This window comes from Pangasianodon hypophthalmus, chromosome 7 (assembly GCF_027358585.1).
Source record: "Pangasianodon hypophthalmus isolate fPanHyp1 chromosome 7, fPanHyp1.pri, whole genome shotgun sequence".
In the NCBI taxonomy this organism is placed as follows: Eukaryota; Metazoa; Chordata; class Actinopteri; order Siluriformes; family Pangasiidae; genus Pangasianodon; species Pangasianodon hypophthalmus.
In genome coordinates this window covers 2,101,559-2,120,315 of record NC_069716.1, presented here as the reverse complement: position 1 = coordinate 2,120,315, position 18,757 = coordinate 2,101,559, and the positions used below count along the sequence as shown (strand labels likewise).

General features: G+C 39.5%; 1 protein-coding gene across 1 annotated transcript; it reads right to left on the bottom strand.

Annotated features, from left to right (window-relative positions):
- Window positions 1-270: 270 nt before the first annotated feature.
- gar1 (GAR1 homolog, ribonucleoprotein) lies at window positions 271-4,975 on the bottom strand. The gene is made up of 7 exons (XM_026947441.3): window positions 4,839-4,975; window positions 4,266-4,473; window positions 3,837-3,991; window positions 3,642-3,701; window positions 2,588-2,702; window positions 2,313-2,426; window positions 271-649 (listed from the first exon to the last, which is right to left on the bottom strand). The coding sequence occupies exons 2-7, from the start codon at window positions 4,456-4,458 to the stop codon at window positions 639-641; spliced, it is 648 nt and encodes a 215-aa protein (XP_026803242.3). The 5' UTR covers window positions 4,459-4,473; window positions 4,839-4,975; the 3' UTR covers window positions 271-638.
- Window positions 4,976-18,757: the final 13,782 nt, after the last annotated feature.

The following is an 18,757-nucleotide window of genomic DNA, read 5'->3' as shown; positions in this document are numbered from 1 at the left end:
GAATATAAATTAACAATCCTCTCAAAAATCCTGTCATTTTAGTTAATGTGAGCTAGCTACCTAACATTCTGACTAAAAATTATGAACATTGATTACTATCGCTTAAAACTTCTGTGAGAAATTCTGTCAGGTTAGCTCGTTTTCTAGCTTGCTAACAAAATCTGTGAAAATCTATAATTATACAGTCATCATTATAGCGTATTGACTGCTAGAATCCACAAAAAAAAAACATTAAAGTTATGAAAAAATGAGAATGAAAAAGAAAACATGTACAAACACGATAGGTTTTATTTAGCGCTAGCATGCTAGCGCTGCTATTGTACAATTCAGATCCATTCATATCTCTGCAGTAACAAAAGTATGAATGTTTTCACGTTACGTATAAAAGGTGTGATGATTATAGTCACTGCTTCCTAACATACTGAGTCCAACGCGATATTCAAGCACCGTTCTGGACATTTAGCATCAATCGCACCCCTGAAAATATACACATTAAAACTGAAATAATAAAAAAATCGAGGTTGCGCCGGATAGAAGAGGCGGTGAGCGGAAGAGCGAGGAAACCGATCGTCCGTTTGTGGCGTCTCGGTGTGAGGGTTTCCTCTGAGGCAGGAGTAAAGTGAGCGCACGGTTCTCCATCATCTTCCACCTAGAGAAGGAAAAAAAATAAATCCAGAGACGTGTTTACGTGTTGATTTATGTTAAAGATTCTACTTTCACCTTGGGTTAGGGTTAGGGTCCCCCTCAACCACCAGCATCTTTAATATGTAACCCTAAGTGAAGCGACGGTTTTAAAACATGCATTAAAAAAAAAAAAAAAAAGGTTTTTGATCACAGCAAAGTGACAACAAACTCAATCTGCACTGCTGATGATAATGCCTCTAATCCAGAGACCAGGCTAGGACAAGCTAAACTAATCTAGAGACCAGGCTAGGACAAGCTAAACTAATCTAGAGACCAGGCTAGGACAAGCTAATCTAGAGACCAGGCTAGGACAAGCTAAACTAATCTAGAGACCAGGCTAGGACAAGCTAATCTAGAGACCAGGCTAGGACAAGCTAAACTAATCTAGAGACCAGGCTAGGGCAAGCTAGGCTAGAGACCAGGCTAGGACAAGCTAGGCTAGAGACCAGGCTAGGACAAGCTAGGCTAGAGACCAGGCTAGGACAAGCTAGGCTAAGCTAGAGACCAGGCTAGGGCAAGCAAAGCTAGAGACCAGGCTAGGACAAGCTAAGCTAGAGACCAGGCTAGAACAAGCTAAGCTAGAGACCAGGCTAGGGCAAGCTAAGCTAGAGACCAGGCTAGAACAAGCTAAGCTAGAGACCAGGCTAGGGCAAGCTAAGCTAGAGACCAGGCTAGGACAAGCTAAGCTAGAGACCAGGCTAGGGCAAGCTAAGCTAGAGACCAGGCTAGGGCAAGCTAAGCTAGAGGCCAGGCTAGGGCAAGCTAAGCTAAGCTAGAGACCAAGCTAGGCTAGGTTAAGCTAAGCTAGAGACCAGGCTAGGCTAGGCTAGGTAATAATATCATATTTCAGTCAGAAAAAAAGCAAGGAAGAGTTAATATTTATGTAAGATACATATTTTAATACTAATTAAAAATAATTTAAAAAATAAATTTTGTTAGTGTAGATGTTACTAGACAAATATTTATACACAATGTGAAACCTCTATATAAAATCACGCATAACTTAATATTTATAGAACATGTGAAAGGCGTATAATCTGTGAAATAATATCATGTGGAACTTCAATAAACAATTATACTTTAAAAAAATAATTATATTTATAATTTTATCATACGTCCTTATGATGTTAAATGTCCTTACTTTAGCATTTATTCACATGATCTGTCTCGGGTGTGTTACGGCTGGGCGATGCGATCAAAATATCATAATCACGATACATGAAGACATTTACACAGTAACGATACACGGTAGGAGGAAAGACAGGAATACAGCAGAGTGGCATTTAAAAAGAAAAAAAATGTTTGATTGTATTTTCTTTAATAAATCAGTACATAATAAATAAATAAATCAATAATTTGCATTTTTATTTCTAAAAAAATTAAGAAATAAATATTTAACTCTGCAAAGGATAAAATAATTCTTTTTTTTTTTTTAAATTGAAAATACAATTTTCAAGATTAAGTACAAACTCATCCGATGCTTCCTGGTGGTTTATAATTAAATTTTTATAAAACAAATAAATCACAATATCTGCAACATATCAGAAAAGCAAATTATTACGTAATTTATCAGGATATTGATGTTAGATGGTCACATGACCCAGCGTTATCAGCTGAGCATCACTCACCTCTAAATCCACGGCCTCCTCCTCCTCCTCTTCCTCCTCTGAACCCTCCTCCTCTACCTCCTCCGAATCCACCACCGCGACCACCACCACCACCTCGGCCCCCTCGGAACCCACCTACACACACACACACACACACACACACACACACACACACACACACACACACACACACAAAGGTCATCATCCATTCACACACTCCTGCATCATGTCACAGTTCTCCATATTTCTAAATTACCAGGATCTCTGTGTGTGTGTGTGTGTGTGTGTGTTCATACCTCCTCGTCCTCCCCCTCTGCCCCCTCCTCTGCCTCCTCGAGGAGGTCCTTTCTCACCCGGTGGTCTCGGGAGGAACCTCTGGAGGGGCAACAGCTTCGCCGGGTCGATGTAGAACTGAGAAACGCAAGAACATGAAGATGAAGTGAAGCGGGAATTTAAACCTCACGTAAAATTAAAGCAAAACACCGAAACATCGGCTACAGAACGTGCAAATGTGAATGTGAAGAAGAAAAGCGACAATATTATAGTATATAATGGACTAAAGTACAAAAGGAAGTGAATCATTATTATTTTTTTTTTTTGATATAGCTAATCTGCTTCAAAATTATTGGCACCCCTGCTAAAATTGGGTAGGAAAGGGTTTACATTCAAAAACTCCCACGTTAATTATCTCTCATAACAATCCTGAAACATTCCCTTTTTTCCCCCCATTTTTATGAAGGGTGCCAATAATCCTGGAGCTGAATGTACATAATCCTAATTCATTCCCCAAAATATGTCTTCTTCAGCACATATATGATTCAAGTGTGTTCATTTTTGAACATTTTAATTGATTAAATGAATATTCAGGGAAATGTATGCTCGATTTCAAATCCAAAATAGAAATCCGAAATATTACTTTATTCTACTTCTGTATAAAGAGCTCTAATCATTTATGTATTCATGCCGCTTTTAAAAATAATTCTTATTTGGTACAAAATCATCAAGTTCAATTAAAGGTCATGTTAAAATGGACTGTTTGGTAGAAAGTCATTATCAAATCATTGTGAACTCAGGTTCATGGTAAACGCTTGTATTTAGAAATTAAAGTTATTTCTGGTGTTTAAGATTTATTGTATGAAAATTAAAAATGAACATAAAAACAGGGAGATGAAAATTATTGTATATTGCATTGTGCTAGAAATTAATCTGTTGTCCTTCCTCTGGATTTCCAAATGAAAAGAATAGTAGAAACAGATTGTTTCTGGTTCAGCATTTACAGAAATACTTCTATAATACGAGACACGGTGTAATAAATCCACTCGTCACATTTCAGAAACCCTGAACACGCACCTTCTGTAATTTCTTGAATGATGATGCCTTCATGTTTTCTGACAGTTTGACTGAAAAATACTGCAGCAATCATTAAGGACAACATCATGAGAAACATTCAGAGAAACATCACAACACTACAGGAACCTTTTTCAGGAACCTTAAGAAGCTCAGGAGCAGATGAAAGCGAATGAGAAGTTGAAAAGTAAAGGATACGAAGTCTCGGAGCTGGCCGAAGATCTCGTCCACTTTGCCGATCTGCTCCTTGTTCTCCAGGTACACGGGCGCGTTGAAGTAGGGCACCTTGTTTTCCTCCGTCACACACTTACACACAATGTCGTCTTCACACGGGTGCACGAACTCTCCCAGTGCTACACACACACACACATTTATACACCTACATCACAACACACAACCTTTACAAGTTATCCAACTAGCAAAATTTGTTCTACAGAGCGAGTAGTGTGCGTTATTGTTGCATCATTAAAGCATACACACACAAAAAAAAAGCTTTACTTTTTTTTTAATGGAAGGATTAGGATTCTTTCTCTCCCATGATGTTAAACCTACGTGTCCGATGGCAAGCTAGAAATAAAAATTTAATAACCTGGACAGGAAATCCGCAAAATGAAACAACCTCCATACCGACAACATGTTCTGGAGGACCGAAATCCTGCTGTCTGTTAAATCCTCCTCTGCCTCCTCCTCTTCCTCCAAATCCTCCTCTTCCTCCAAATCCTCCCCTTCCTCCTCCTCTACCAAATCCTCCTCCTCCTCCTCTACCAAATCCTCCTCCTCCTCCTCGGCCTCCTCTCCCTCCTCCTCCACGGAAAGACATCTTCAAGCAACAGATCTGACCAACAGACACATGGAGAAAGAGAAAATGAAGGGGTTTAGTGCCCAGATGTTGTCCTGTTTGGTGTAATACACCTGAGCAGGTCCACCAGAGACAACTACATGTAGATAATCAGTAACAACACAGACAAAATGAAGCCAGACATAATCAGATAATAATCAAACGAGCTGAATAAATACATATAAAAAAGAAAAGGCTTCATAACAACATCACCAGGCAAGCTCATGCTCTCATACTGGTCAGTTAGCCTGCTAGCATTTTACAACTATTTCACTTCTATTGACATATTCCTAAAACCTTAACACAATCGATCGAAAGCAGAAATAAACAAGATTAATTCGAGAAAATCTTATAATGCAAACCTAATAAATAAACTTCTTCTTCTTCTGGACTTGCGGCACTGCGTTCAGTTTACACGCTGCTGGAGAACCCACGCGGCCATAGGTGCCGGAAATGAGCAGCTGTCGTAAAACGGACCAGCTGCCGTAAGTCAGCTCAGTAGGTGTCGTTAAAGCAAACGTTCTTTCTTTCTTGCTTTCTTTATTATTATATTTTTAATGGATCAAGTTAGGGTTATACAATCACATGAGTAGTAAACATAAGCATATTGGATGAAATTGTTCAACGAAGTGAGTAGATAACAAACCACAAACCAACATATAAACATTAATTTGAACAACAAACAACAACAACAACAACAACTAAAAATGTATAGAATCTGGGAATGTTGTGTCATGATAATTGGACAGAAAGATTAACAAACCGAAAAATAGTTATGATGGATATCTGAGGACTTGATAGGAAAGTTAAAACAGGAAATACATTATCACAGTATTATAGGATTAAAAGGATGTGTTATTAGACACTGTCGTTTATAATCAAGGTACACTTTGTGTTTACAACAATTATACCATCTTTTTCTTTTTGCTGATGATGGAGCGTTAGGAAAAAGGGTTTGAATATGTACTGGGGAAAATGTTATGTTGTTCACAACTCAGGCGTCTGCATACTTTTGGCCATGTAGTGTATAATGTATATTATTATATTGTATATCCTGCCCATTATTAGTGTTTCTCCTGCGCTAACACACCTACTTCAACTAGTCAGATAATCACCAGCACTTCCTGAGTTAAAGTGTGTGTGTTACAGCAAGAAAACACTAATGTGCAGGGAAGAGGGTTCTCTAGGACCAGGGTTGGGAAGCTGTCTGGAGAAACAGTCCACGTCAGGAATCCTATTCTTCATAGGAAAATCTAATATGTAATTCTTTAGTAAGAAGGAATGCATTAAAAATAACTTAAGTATTATGTATGGGAAAACTACAATGAGTTCCCTCATTCATTCACCTTCAGTAAGAGTATGGAAGCATTTTTCTGTTATCTTTATCAATTTCATCTGTTGCCAATCAGTATTTGTTAATCAGTATTGTAATGTGATCTTGTGTTAAATCATGACCTTAAATCACCTGATGTTAAATCAATGTGAATGTATGCAGAGGAATTCAGGTAACCTGATGTGACCTGGTTTGTGGAAAGTACCTAACTTTCAGAGTTTTATTCATACACTACTGTATCTTTTCTGATAAATCTTTTTTAAAAAATAGGCTGATTCAGCCCGCGCCACAATTACAGTGCAGCAAGTTGGACAATGAAATAACTGTGGTGAATGAAAGGGGTGTGATTTAAAAGAAAAAATGAGAAAACTTCGCCTAATGAGATCATTGTTTTAGAACTGTATAAAATCATGAGCCACGACGACGTAAATCAGATGCTCTGCAGACATCTCGGCTTTGTTGATTGATTCAGTAAAGTCTCTTGACTTTTGGCATCCAGAACCCCTTGTCTTTGGAAGTATCTTTTCTTATTCTGAATTGAAGAGTTTTTGCCACGACTAGAGCCGTATCCTGGTCAGGGCGGCGGTGGATCCAGAGCCACTGGGTGTGAGGCAGGAATTTAACTCAATGAGATGAAGCTTGCAAGTTGTCCTATTCAAGATGGCAGCCCCGATGACATGCCTAGCTTACGCTAATCATGCTTTAGGCCTGGCTTTTTAAAGAACCAGCAGGGGGCAGGAAATATCCATGCCACTGTAAAGCTTCTTCTCAGGAGGGAGCAGCTGCTCGAGCTGCATTTGGATTCGGATCAGGGGATGCTCGGCTCTGCGGGGTCGGCACGTGGGGGAGGCCGTATCTGTAAATAGCAGCCGAGTTCCTTCCTCTTCCTCTGATCTTCCTCTTCTTCTACTACTGCTTCTCTATTTTTTTCTCCAGCTTTTCCTTAACGCCTCTGGCAACTGTCAGCATAGCGCGTGGGAACACGAGAGCAGGAGTGTGTTGAGCACATACACACAAATTTACAGAGAGAGAGAGAGAGAGAGAGAGAGAGAGAGAGAGAATCAGAGGGCGAGAGACCTGAACACACAGAGTAATAGCAGTGCCTGCTCCAGATTATTACCCCATGTTATATATCCTGCACCACAGATACCTTCATATGCCTTCATTGTTCCCCTTCAGCCTTTTAGAGGATAAATTCACACTCCATGACTAAGGCTAAATGGAGTTCACTAAATCGTAGCTGTGGAAGTCAGACTCAAAATATCGCTTCCTTTGGGGGAAAGTTGCAGGCTGTGTGTGGCCTGCTGTTTACTGATTACTCTCAGACAGCTCGAGCCTTCAAAAAAAAAAAAATGTAAAAGTAGCCAGTAAAATTGGATTGAAATAGACCAAATACACACTTGAAGTTCTCTATTCTGGCACAACTTTTTTCTATGGAGGGTCAAAGTGCATAAAAAAGAATTATAATGGTGCTCATATGTATATATATATATATACAGTATATATATATATATATATATATATATATATATATATATATATATATACATACACACACACACACATATATATATATATACACTATATTACCAAAAGTATTCGGTCACCCATCCAAATGATCAGAATCAGGTGTCCTAATCACTTGGCCTGGCCACAGGTGTATAAAATCAAGCACTTAGGCATGCAGACTGTTTTTACAAACATTTGTGAAAGAATGGGCCGCTCTCAGGAGCTCAGTGAATTCCAGCGTGGAACTGTCATAGGATGCCACCTGTGCAACAAATCCAGTCGTGAAATTTCCTCGCTCCTAAATATTCCACAGTCAACTGTCAGCTTTATCATAACAAAATGGAAGAGTTTGGGAACAACAGCAACTCAGCCACGAAGTGGTAGGCCACGTAAACTGACGGAGAGGGGTCAGCGGATGCTGAAGCGCATAGTGCAAAGAGGTCGTCGACTTTCTTCACAGTCAATTGCTACAGAGCTTCAAACTTCATGTGACCTTCAGATTAGCCCAAGTACAGTACGCAGAGAGCTTCATGGAATGGGTTTCCATGGCCGAGCAGCTGCATCCAAGCCACACATCACCAAGTGCAATGCAAAGCGTCGGATGCAGTGGTGTAAAGCACGCCGCCACTGGACTCTAGAGCAGTGGAGACGCGTTCTCTGGAGTGATGAATCACGCTTTTCCATCTGGCAATCTGATGGACGAGTCTGGGTTTGGAGGTTGCCAGGAGAACGGTACATTTCGGACTGCATTGTGCCGAGTGTGAAATTTGGTGGAGGAGGAATTATGGTGTGGGGTTGTTTTTCAGGAGTTGGGCTTGGCCCCTTAGTTCCAGTGAAAGGAACTTTGAATGCTTCAGGATACCAAAACATTTTGGACAATTCCATGCTCCCAACCTTGTGGGAACAGTTTGGAGCGGGCCCCTTCCTCTTCCAACATGACTGTGCACCAGTGCACAAAGCAAGGTCCATAAAGACATGCATGACAGAGTCTGGTGTGGATGAACTTGACTGGCCTGCAGAGAGTCCTGACCTCAACCCGATAGAACACCTTTGGGATGAATTAGAGCGGAGACTGAGAGCCAGGCCTTCTCGACCAACATCAGTGTGTGACCTCACCAATGCGCTTTTGGAAGAATGGTCAAAAATTCCTATAAACACACTCCTCAACCTTGTGGACAGCCTTCCCAGAAGAGTTGAAGCTGTAATAGCTGCAAAAGGTGGACCGACATCATATTGAACCCTATGGGTTAGGAATGGGATGGCACTTAAGTTCATATGTGAGTCAAGGCAGGTGACCGAATACTTTTGGTAATATAGTGTATATATATATATATAGATAGATAGATAGATAGATAGCATATGCAGTGCTTTGCTCAGCCTGTTTCTCAGGAAATCTTTATTTATTTAGGTATTTTATTATAGTTTACCCAGATTTGACACTTAAAAAGCTTAAACTACATTGTCATACATTTGAGTTAAATTTAAAGTTAATTATTCAGCTTATATTATACATTAGTTAATCAGGTTTAATTATAAATTAGTTATTCAGAATAAATTTGAGCTCAGTTAAGCTTAGTTAATTCCCTTTAATTTTAGCTTAGTTATTCAGGTTACATGAGACTGGGGCACATCAGAGCTTTCATTATATCTAGATATCTTTATATAAGCTTGTGGGTTGCCTTTTAAGGAAAAGGGGCGGAGCTGAGATGGAGGCGGATCTAAACGCCTGACTTAAGGAGTTTCATTGTATGGAAACATGGTGATATTGTGACTCACAATTTTACTAAGAGGTGAAAAATTAAAATCACAAGACTATTAAAAGTAGAAAATTACAAACAGAGCTTTTAAAATGAAACACTTCGGAGTTTCATGAGCAATGTTCCTTATGAAGCGTTGAAAATAACGATAATCAGTGTGTACTGTGTAAAGCGTTGGGTCGATGTGTATCATCTGTGTGTTTTACTGCTCCAGGTAATGAACCTCGATTATTTACCAGCGTTCCAGTCAGAGCCACGGCCCATGTGATTCTGGAGCCGCTCCTACATCACACCGCATCGATTTCCGTGTTCACTAATCCGTGATTGTCACGACGGTCAGTCAGATTAGGGCTAAGAGAGGCGGCGTGGCCTCTGAGGATGCTAATGGGGGGGAAAGGCCCGTTAATTGCTGCTGACTGCTGAAAGTAAATGAATTATCGATTGGGTTCTAACACTCACTCTTCTGTACTTCCACTGCGTTACAAATCCGTATAGCGTTAAAAATTCCCCCGCTGGTGTAAGTACATTTCCTCTGTCACGTAATTACACACACACAGACACACACACACACACACACACACACCCACACACACACTGTTAGTCTGGCTCATTAGCCAGAAAAGTCCTGTCTGTTTGCTTGATTTTTGCCTGCATGAGAAAAGAGGTATTTGTATCTAATGCACTCAACAGTGAATTAAAGGTCTTCATATTATATGTGTTGCACTATATAGGGAGATTAAAGCTTTAATATTAGATCTAGTGCCCTATATAGGGAGCTTAAAGCTTTAATATTAGATCTAGTGCACTATATAGGGAGCTTAAAGCTTTAATACTAGATTTAGTGCTCTATATAGGGAGCTTAAAGCTTTAATATTAGATCTAGTGCTCTATATAGGGAGCTTAAAGCTTTACTATTAGATCTAGTGCACTATATAGGGAGCTTAAAGCTTTAATATTAGATCTAGTGCTCTATATAGGGAGCTTAAAGCTTTAATATTAGATCTAGTGCCCTATATAGGGAGCTTAAAGCTGTAATACTAGATTTAGTGCTCTATATAGGGAGCTTAAAGCTTTAATATTAGATCTAGTGCCCTATATAGGGAGCTTAAAGCTTTAATATTAGATCTAGTGCCCTATATAGGGAGCTTAAAGCTTTAATACTAGATTTAGTGCTCTATATAGGGAGCTTAAAGCTTTAATATTAGATCTAGTGCACTATATAGGGAGCTTAAAGCTTTAATACTAGATTTAGTGCTCTATATAGGGAGCTTAAAGCTTTAATATTAGATCTAGTGCTCTATATAGGGAGCTTAAAGCTTTACTATTAGATCTAGTGCACTATATAGGGAGCTTAAAGCTTTAATATTAGATCTAGTGCCCTATATAGGGAGCTTAAATCTTTAATATTAGATCTAGTGCACTATATAGGAGCTTAAAGCTTTAATATTAGATCTAGTGCACTATATAGGGAGCTTAAAGCTTTAATATTAGATCTAGTGCCCTATATAGGGAGCTTAAATCTTTAATATAAACTCTAGTGCACTATATAGGGAGCTTAAAGCTTTACTATTAGATCTAGTGCACTATATAGGGAGCTTAAAGCTTTAATATTAGATCTAGTGCCCTATATAGGGAGCTTAAAGCTTTAATACTAGATCTAGTGCCCTATATAGGGAGCTTAAAGCTTTAATACTAGATCTAGTGCTCTATATAGGGAGCTTAAAGCTTTACTATTAGATCTAGTGCACTATATAGGGAGCTTAAAGCTTTAATATTAGATCTAGTGCTCTATATAGGGAGCTTAAAGCTTTAATATTAGATCTAGTGCCCTATATAGGGAGCTTAAAGCTTTAATATTAGATCTAGTGCCCTATATAGGGAGCTTAAAGCTTTAATACTAGATTTAGTGCTCTATATAGGGAGCTTAAAGCTTTAATATTAGATCTAGTGCCCTATATAGGGAGCTTAAAGCTTTAATATTAGATCTAGTGCCCTATATAGGGAGCTTAAAGCTTTAATACTAGATTTAGTGCTCTATATAGGGAGCTTAAAGCTTTAATATTAGATCTAGTGCTCTATATAGGGAGCTTAAAGCTTTAATATTAGATCTAGTGCACTATATAGGAGCTTAAAGCTTTAATATTAGATCTAGTGCACTATATAGGGAGCTTAAAGCTTTAATATTAGATCTAGTGCCCTATATAGGGAGCTTAAAGCTTTAATACTAGATCTAGTGCTCTATATAGGAGCTTAAAGCTTTAATATTAGATCTAGTGCACTATATAGGGAGCTTAAATCTTTAATATAAACTCTAGTGCACTATATAGGGAGCTTAAAGCTTTACTATTAGATCTAGTGCACTATATAGGGAGCTTAAAGCTTTAATATTAGATCTAGTGCCCTATATAGGGAGCTTAAAGCTTTAATACTAGATCTAGTGCCCTATATAGGGAGCTTAAAGCTTTAATACTAGATCTAGTGCTCTATATAGGGAGCTTAAAGCTTTAATATTAGATCTAGTGCTCTATATTGTGAACTAAGCAGTAGTCTGGTAACCTTGGATGCCTGAGCTACAAGCAGCTGATTTGCATAATCTGAACAGGAAGCTCAGAAAATCTACTTAAGCATGTGCGTAACACGACTCTGAATACACATAACTTTCTGGATGTAAATACTGATGCTCAACTTTCCATAAGTACTTAAAATCAGTAAAATTTTCTGTTTTGTGTAATGACATATACGTGACACTTCAGCTCTTCAGCCATAAAAGTTTGATGTTGTGTGAATGTCTTGGTGTGTTTGCATGTTTTCTGTCTCTTTATTGGCCTGTAGGAATAAAGGAAAGGGTGCAGTCGTGAGCAGCGGGTTGAATTCTGAGTCGAGACATCCCGCTCTGCCGTCATTATTCTGAACATTGATCTTTCCAGTCGCACACCAGTCTGAAATGATCTATAAACTAAATGCAACACCACATAACAGTGTTTCTATTCACTCACAGCAGGCAACAAGGCCTCCAGATTGTGTGTGTATGTGTGTGTGTGTGTGTGTTGAATACACTGCCTGACAGGTTGAGGGAATTCACATCGGCAGGACTTCTGATGGTTAGTTAGAGTCACATTGCGTGTCGTCTGTGTCTGAAACGTTTCAGTAAATGACGAGGGAAATAAAAGGGCGAGGAAGAGACGGATTCCTGTTTGCCTTCCTTTGATGGTGCAGATGCAATTTAGTCAGAATCACTGCAGCATCTGGAAAACAGAGTCAGAGTGTGTCTTCACGTCTGCTCAGTCTTAGGGCTTTAAAGAGAGTATAGACATGTACAGACATATGTAGTGAGCTAAAGGCTTTTATACTATATATACATATATATATATATATATATATATATATATATATATATATATATATATATATATATATATGTATATATATATATATATATATATACTAGCTACATGCATATACTAGCTACGAGCTACATGCTTTTATATCATGAGTAATGAAGGAGGCGTGGCCTCTGTGTCTGTCAGTCTCACTGAAGGAGGCGTGGCCTCTGTGTCTATCAGTCTCACTGAAGGAGGCGTGGCCTCAGTGTCTATCAGTCTCACTGAAGGAGGCGTGGCCTCAGTGTCTATCAGTCTCACTGAAGGAGGCGTGGCCTCTGTGTCTGTCAGTCTCACTAAAGGAGGCGTGGCCTCTGTGTCTGTCAGTCTCACTGAAGGAGGCGTGGCCTCTGTGTCTGTCAGTCTCACTGAAGGAGGCGTGGCCTCTGTGTCTGTCATTCTCACTGAAGGAGGCGTGGCCTCTGTGTCTGTCAGTCTCACTGAAGGAGGCGTGGCCTCTGTGTCTGTCAGTCTCACTGAAGGAGGCGTGGCCTCTGTGTCTATCAGTCTCACTGAAGGAGGCGTGGCCTCTGTGTCTGTCAGTCTCACTGAAGGAGGCGTGGCCTCTGTGTCTATCAGTCTCACTGAAGGAGGCGTGGCCTCTGTGTCTGTCATTCTCACTGAAGGAGGTGTGGCCTCTGTGTCTGTCAGTCTCACTGAAGGAGGCGTGGCCTCAGTGTCTGTCAGCCTCACTGAAGGAGGCGTGGCCTCTGTATCTATCAGTCTCAGTTAAGGAGGCGTGGCCTCTGTATCTATCAGCCTCACTGAAGGAGGCGTGGCCTCTGTGACTGTCTTTGACTTGGCAGTATTTATTAACTGCATTTTTTTTTTCTTTAAACCAGTTGTTACATAGTCACATACTCTTGAACTAAACTGCAGCCGTCTGTAGTTATTGTGTTAAACAGATAGAATTTTATTTTATAAATTCTGATTGTTTCTTCATCATGTCCTATAAGTTAAGAACATGGTTTAAGAGCAATTTAGTGACATTTGGATAACATCCTGCTGAGCTAAAATTATTTGAGTACCATCATGACCACAGTTGGACTGAGTTGGACCACTGGACAGCCCTCACACAGATAACATAAACTGAGTCACTCACATGATGTAAATAATTGTGCTGTTCAAACAGGAAGCCCTCGTTTTTGGTTGTTTATGCGTGAGTGTGAGCGCAGATGGCCGTTTCTTTAACCCTCCTCTTCTAGCCTTCTCTCACTCGTTCTGGTTGAAGTGTGTGCTTTCTGCACTGCAGAGGATGAAACACACTCTTCAGACACCCACTGCTTTTCTACAGGTCACTCTGGATAATAGTGCCTCTCTTCTGCTCTCTGTTCTCTCCCTCAGTCTGCCTTTTACACATCGCATCAAACTTTCAGCACTCACCTTGTTTTGGTCCGAATGGGGCTTCGTTCATTTTTAATGGCCGCTCTGTGTTTCGCTGAATCACACACACGGTGGTCACCACTGCAGTACGCTATGAAGTTTTAATGATGAAGTGATGTCGCTATTGATTACTGGAGCACGAGCGTCTCCGACAGAGGACACGGTCTGCTGTGTGTTGTTAGATAAAGTAATACAATGAGGAAATGCTTTCCTGATGCTGTTTGTCATTAACTTTTAAATTGTGCCATACTCCACTGGGTGAACAACCGAGAGCTTAAACTTTTGTTCTAGCCTTGTGGTATGACACATGATTTCTCCAAAATGAGTAAATTTATGGAGTTAATGTTCTGAAAAATCCGCATTCTTTCCCCTCCATAAAGGGTGCCAATATTTCTGGAGTTTAATTTTAATGTGAATCATTTCATTTTACTGACCTGATTTTGAATTTAATATACATTAAAAGATCCAGATTTCCTTCATCCAGGGTGCCAATAGTATTGGAGTTTACAGATATAAATGCATTTAATTTATGGAGTTAATTTTGGAGTTAATATTTTCCTTTATTTCCTTTAATTTTCAAAGTTTAATATTCTCAAATATATGTAAGCAGTTATTCTCTGGAGATGAGTGATGTAAAAGCATTTAAATTACAGAGTTAATTTAGAGAGCTAATATCCTCTAAAATAGCCTTAGTTTTTCCATAAAGGGTGCCAATATTTCTGGAGTTGATTTATATAATCTTTAGGTCTTTAATTTCTGGAGGTAATAGCCTCCAAAACATTTATATAAAAGCCTATAATTTAAGGAGTTGCAATTAATATCCTCCAAAATATATGACTAGATGAAAAACTGGCAAGTTTGCACGGGATAAGAGGAATAAAACACGACAGGATCTGCTGTTCTAGGAATATAATCACCTCGTATATACAATAACTCTGCTTCCTCACTGATTATTTTCCCATAATAACATATCCCCAAGTGTTTTATTCTGCATATATTCAACAGCAGTTGTTTTTGCAGTCCAGCTGAACAAAATGGAGGCGAGCTGTCAATCACAAACATCTGTTCAGAAAAGAATTGAATAAATCTACATAATGCTTCTTAAAAAAACTGGCTGAAGAGTCACGAGTGAGAATCGTGATCTCAGTTCTGAGGTAAAATTTCGTGGTTACTCTTTTATCAAGAAGAAGAGTAGAGGCGTGAAGAACCTTTAAGATCCAGCCAATCAGAAATGAGTATTTTCTGCAGCAGTGCTTCAAGTAGCTCCACTTCAGATAATACCTGTTTCTATGAAGTTCAATGGTGTGTGTGTGTGTGTGTGTGTGTGTGTGTGTGTCTGTGGTGTACGCTAACACTGAGAATCAGGGTGAGTTGAAGGTTGTGGTGTGTGTGTGTGTGTGTGTGTGTGTGAAACACAAAGCTGGGAGTCACTTGAGTGTATAAAGAGCCTCCCACGCTGCCGCAGTCAGAGCTAGTCAGATGTTTATGACCCTTAATTCCCGTATGCACGGTCATAATCGACCCAGAGTCCTCTTCATCTCTTTTTATCCTCCCTCTTTCATGGTCCTTTAGTTTCTGTATCACTTCAGCGCTCTGTCGCTGCTTTGTGCCGTCGGTTCCCTGCGTTTCATCTTCATGCTCTGAGCTCTCATCACAGGAGCGAGAGTCCAGGGGAGACGTTAGCATGAGCGAACGCTGTAAAGCACCTTCATTCTCAGGTTTGATTTCTTCTTCATGAACTGCAGTGAACTCTATCTGAATCTATAGATCAACCTGCCAATTACAGACCAAAGTGCTTATTTGGAGTTTGTTCATTTCGGTCGTGCCTGCAGCCTTTGTGTTCCCTAATTTACCTCAGCGTGTACCTTAGCTTATCTCTGCTAACCTCATTTTACTCCGCTGTCATCAGATAGAGCCGCACATACTATTTGGTAGCAACTTAATTATCTTGGCATTGTGTCAGGAAATTGTTATGTTCCCAGCAGGTGAACTCGCAGTTCTCGAATTTGATAACTCCGCTTAGTTTTAGCTGTAAGCTACACTGGAACTCTCTACAAACCCTTATTAAAATTAGGAAAATATAAAGCACAAATCATCTCTATTGTCCATAAATCAGGCTGGTGTCTGATGAGGGTGGTGATTATGTAAGGAATGTGCTGTTATAGGAAAAAGATCAATGACAGGGTGTTGATGAAGCGTGTGATAGTTACCACCCCATTAGCTCGTCGCAAAGTGTTTTAGTCCTTTATAGCACAAAGATTGCCAAAGATCCAATTTTAATACATTAATGAACGACACATCATGCTTTTTAACCATTTATAGTTACATTTAATGTTGTGGAATGTCCAAGAGACAAGTTAGTTCCTGTTCTCACTGACGTTAAAGCAGCTATAAACAGTCGTTCCATGACCAACCTCTCCTTTTTCTCACAAAAACACAGCCTGTCATGTTACTGAGAAACCGCAGAGCGTAAACTCTTCTGTTCTGAAGATGACAGAAAACTGTTACAAAGCGCTGACACTGGAGACTCCTTCCGTAAATGTTAAATAAACATCTCCTTACAGAAAACCTCTCCAAATCTATAATGACAAATGTTTTTCTTTGTCAGATAAAAATACGTTGTCTTAATCAGTGTTTTTAGGCTTCGATTATGTGGAGCATCTCCCATACAAGTCCCTGTGAATGAGCTGTTACTATAGAAACGATAATGTATTAGAACGAGCGCATTAATAAAAACCTGTCATGTGCTGTGGAATAACAATTTTTAGTATTTGCATTTTAATATGGAATGTCAAAATTTTAAAAACAATCTGTCGAACGTCAGAACGTTACAATATTAAAAGCTCTTTTCATCAAAACGTTCAACCAGAGATTCGTAACTATAACATAAATGTGTATCTGATTATGGATTTGAATAAAATAAAAAATTAAGTTTCCTTTTTTACTTTTATTTTATTTAATACAATTACCTTTGACAGGAAAATACCTCCACAGAGAAGTCTAGAGCCCTCTGCTGCCTGCGATGTGAATTGCAATTTCAATGAAAACATATAAAAAGTATTTTAAGAAAAAGGGGCGGGGCTTAGCCACTGTGTCCTGGCTGTGGGTGGAGCTAGTTTCATGACATAAAAATGTAACCAGAAGCCTGAAATGAAATAATAATTTAAAAAAGTGAACTCTATTGCATGATCTTGAAAGATATACAAATAAATCACATCTGCAAACTTATTTCTGTTGCAGTGGCACCCGAGATTCACTTATTACCCACAATGCACCACCAGGGGTCACTGTTTCTTCATGTTCCACAGCCAAAACCAGTATTTAACATTCTGGGTCTTTGATGCTGAAAACACAGCCGTTATATCGTGTGTTATGTTTTATTAATTAGAGTTGCCTATGAAAATATTGACCCCACTATATAGCCCAACCTAATCGTGTTTACTCGGCTTCCCGATGCCGTGTAAATAATCCCAAATCAGCTTTAATGAGCAAGAGCTGAGAATTTATACTGCCTGCAAGCAGCAGCAGAAATCTGGGGTTAGAGAGCCTTGTTTTTTACCACAATGGCTGTAAAATGTGTTTGGACAGGACCGCAGAGCAGGTGAGAGAGGCCACAGGGGTTTGAGACAAACACAGAGTGGTGTAAAACTGTATGTGTGAGAGACAGAGAAGCTTTAAAATTGCATTTAGGAGACAACTGGTGAGTGTGTTGAGTCTTTGAGGAATAAATGAGACACTAGTGTTGTGATTAGCACCCATAATAATGCGCTGAAGCCTCGTTAGGACCGGGTATTAACATCTGTATCGGATGATACAATCACTAGTGGACAGCATTAACTAGAGGTGTGAACAGGGTCAGATTCGTCATCGAGACACGCCGTGATTCGATCAGTCAGGGACACATACGGTCACATAAGGTTTGTAGTGTGAATGCTAATGCGTCCCAGTGTGCCCTGAAAACGGGAGCTGGGTAAAGGAGTGAAAAAATTGCTCTCAAGTACAGTTATTTCAAAAATAGTTGAGTAGGAATGCATTAACACTGATACTGATATACCATAATACCATACTGATACCATGTGATGCTCACATCACTGTGTGAAGCTATTCAACAGATGACATGATATGACTGGATCTGGATGTATGTCATGGATAATGATCAGACTGTGCTTTGTGAAAATATCAAGAGAAGGAACTACAGCATCTTCTTACAATACAAGTAACCTGATTAAACATCCTACGGCTTTTAAACGGTATGTTTAAAATGGCTGACCTGAGTGTGCGGAGCAATATCAGCTAGTCTAGTCATTAAAAGTGAGAACAAAGTGTCATGAATTGTCCAAACAAAGCAGTGGAGCGGTGAAACGAGGGTGCAGAGAAACTGTTGCGTGAGAGCACTTCACTTCTGCGAGCACTGAGCACTAAGACACAAAGGCATCCTTTCCCCTCTCTTGCTAGCTGCTAATCTCTGCTGATGAGTCAAGACACAATTCACGGCACATGAACGCTGATACTGCTGTGCACGCTCAGGTCGGCTGTCATCAGTATAAAACATCTTAAACATGAAACTCAGCATGAGTTCATTGCAAGGATCACATGAAAGCAACCAACATAAACACAGCTAAATAAAATGCTCCATGATATCCCTGATTGAGTAATACTAAGTAGTTCTGGTAATGTGAGAAAATTTAGCTTAAAATCTCAGAGTGTAAGCGCTACTACAACGCTCGCCTTAAATACACCAATCGGAGGACGGCATAGGATTACATGAAACTCATAGGACAGCTACAAATACGCTAGTGATGATGGTGAAGCGTAAAAAGAAACTTGGTAATGGTCAGAAAAAATCTCCTTTTTACCTCAGACTCACTTTGCAGAGTGCTTCTGTTTACTCTAGCCTGTTTTCTGCACGAGCTGATTTC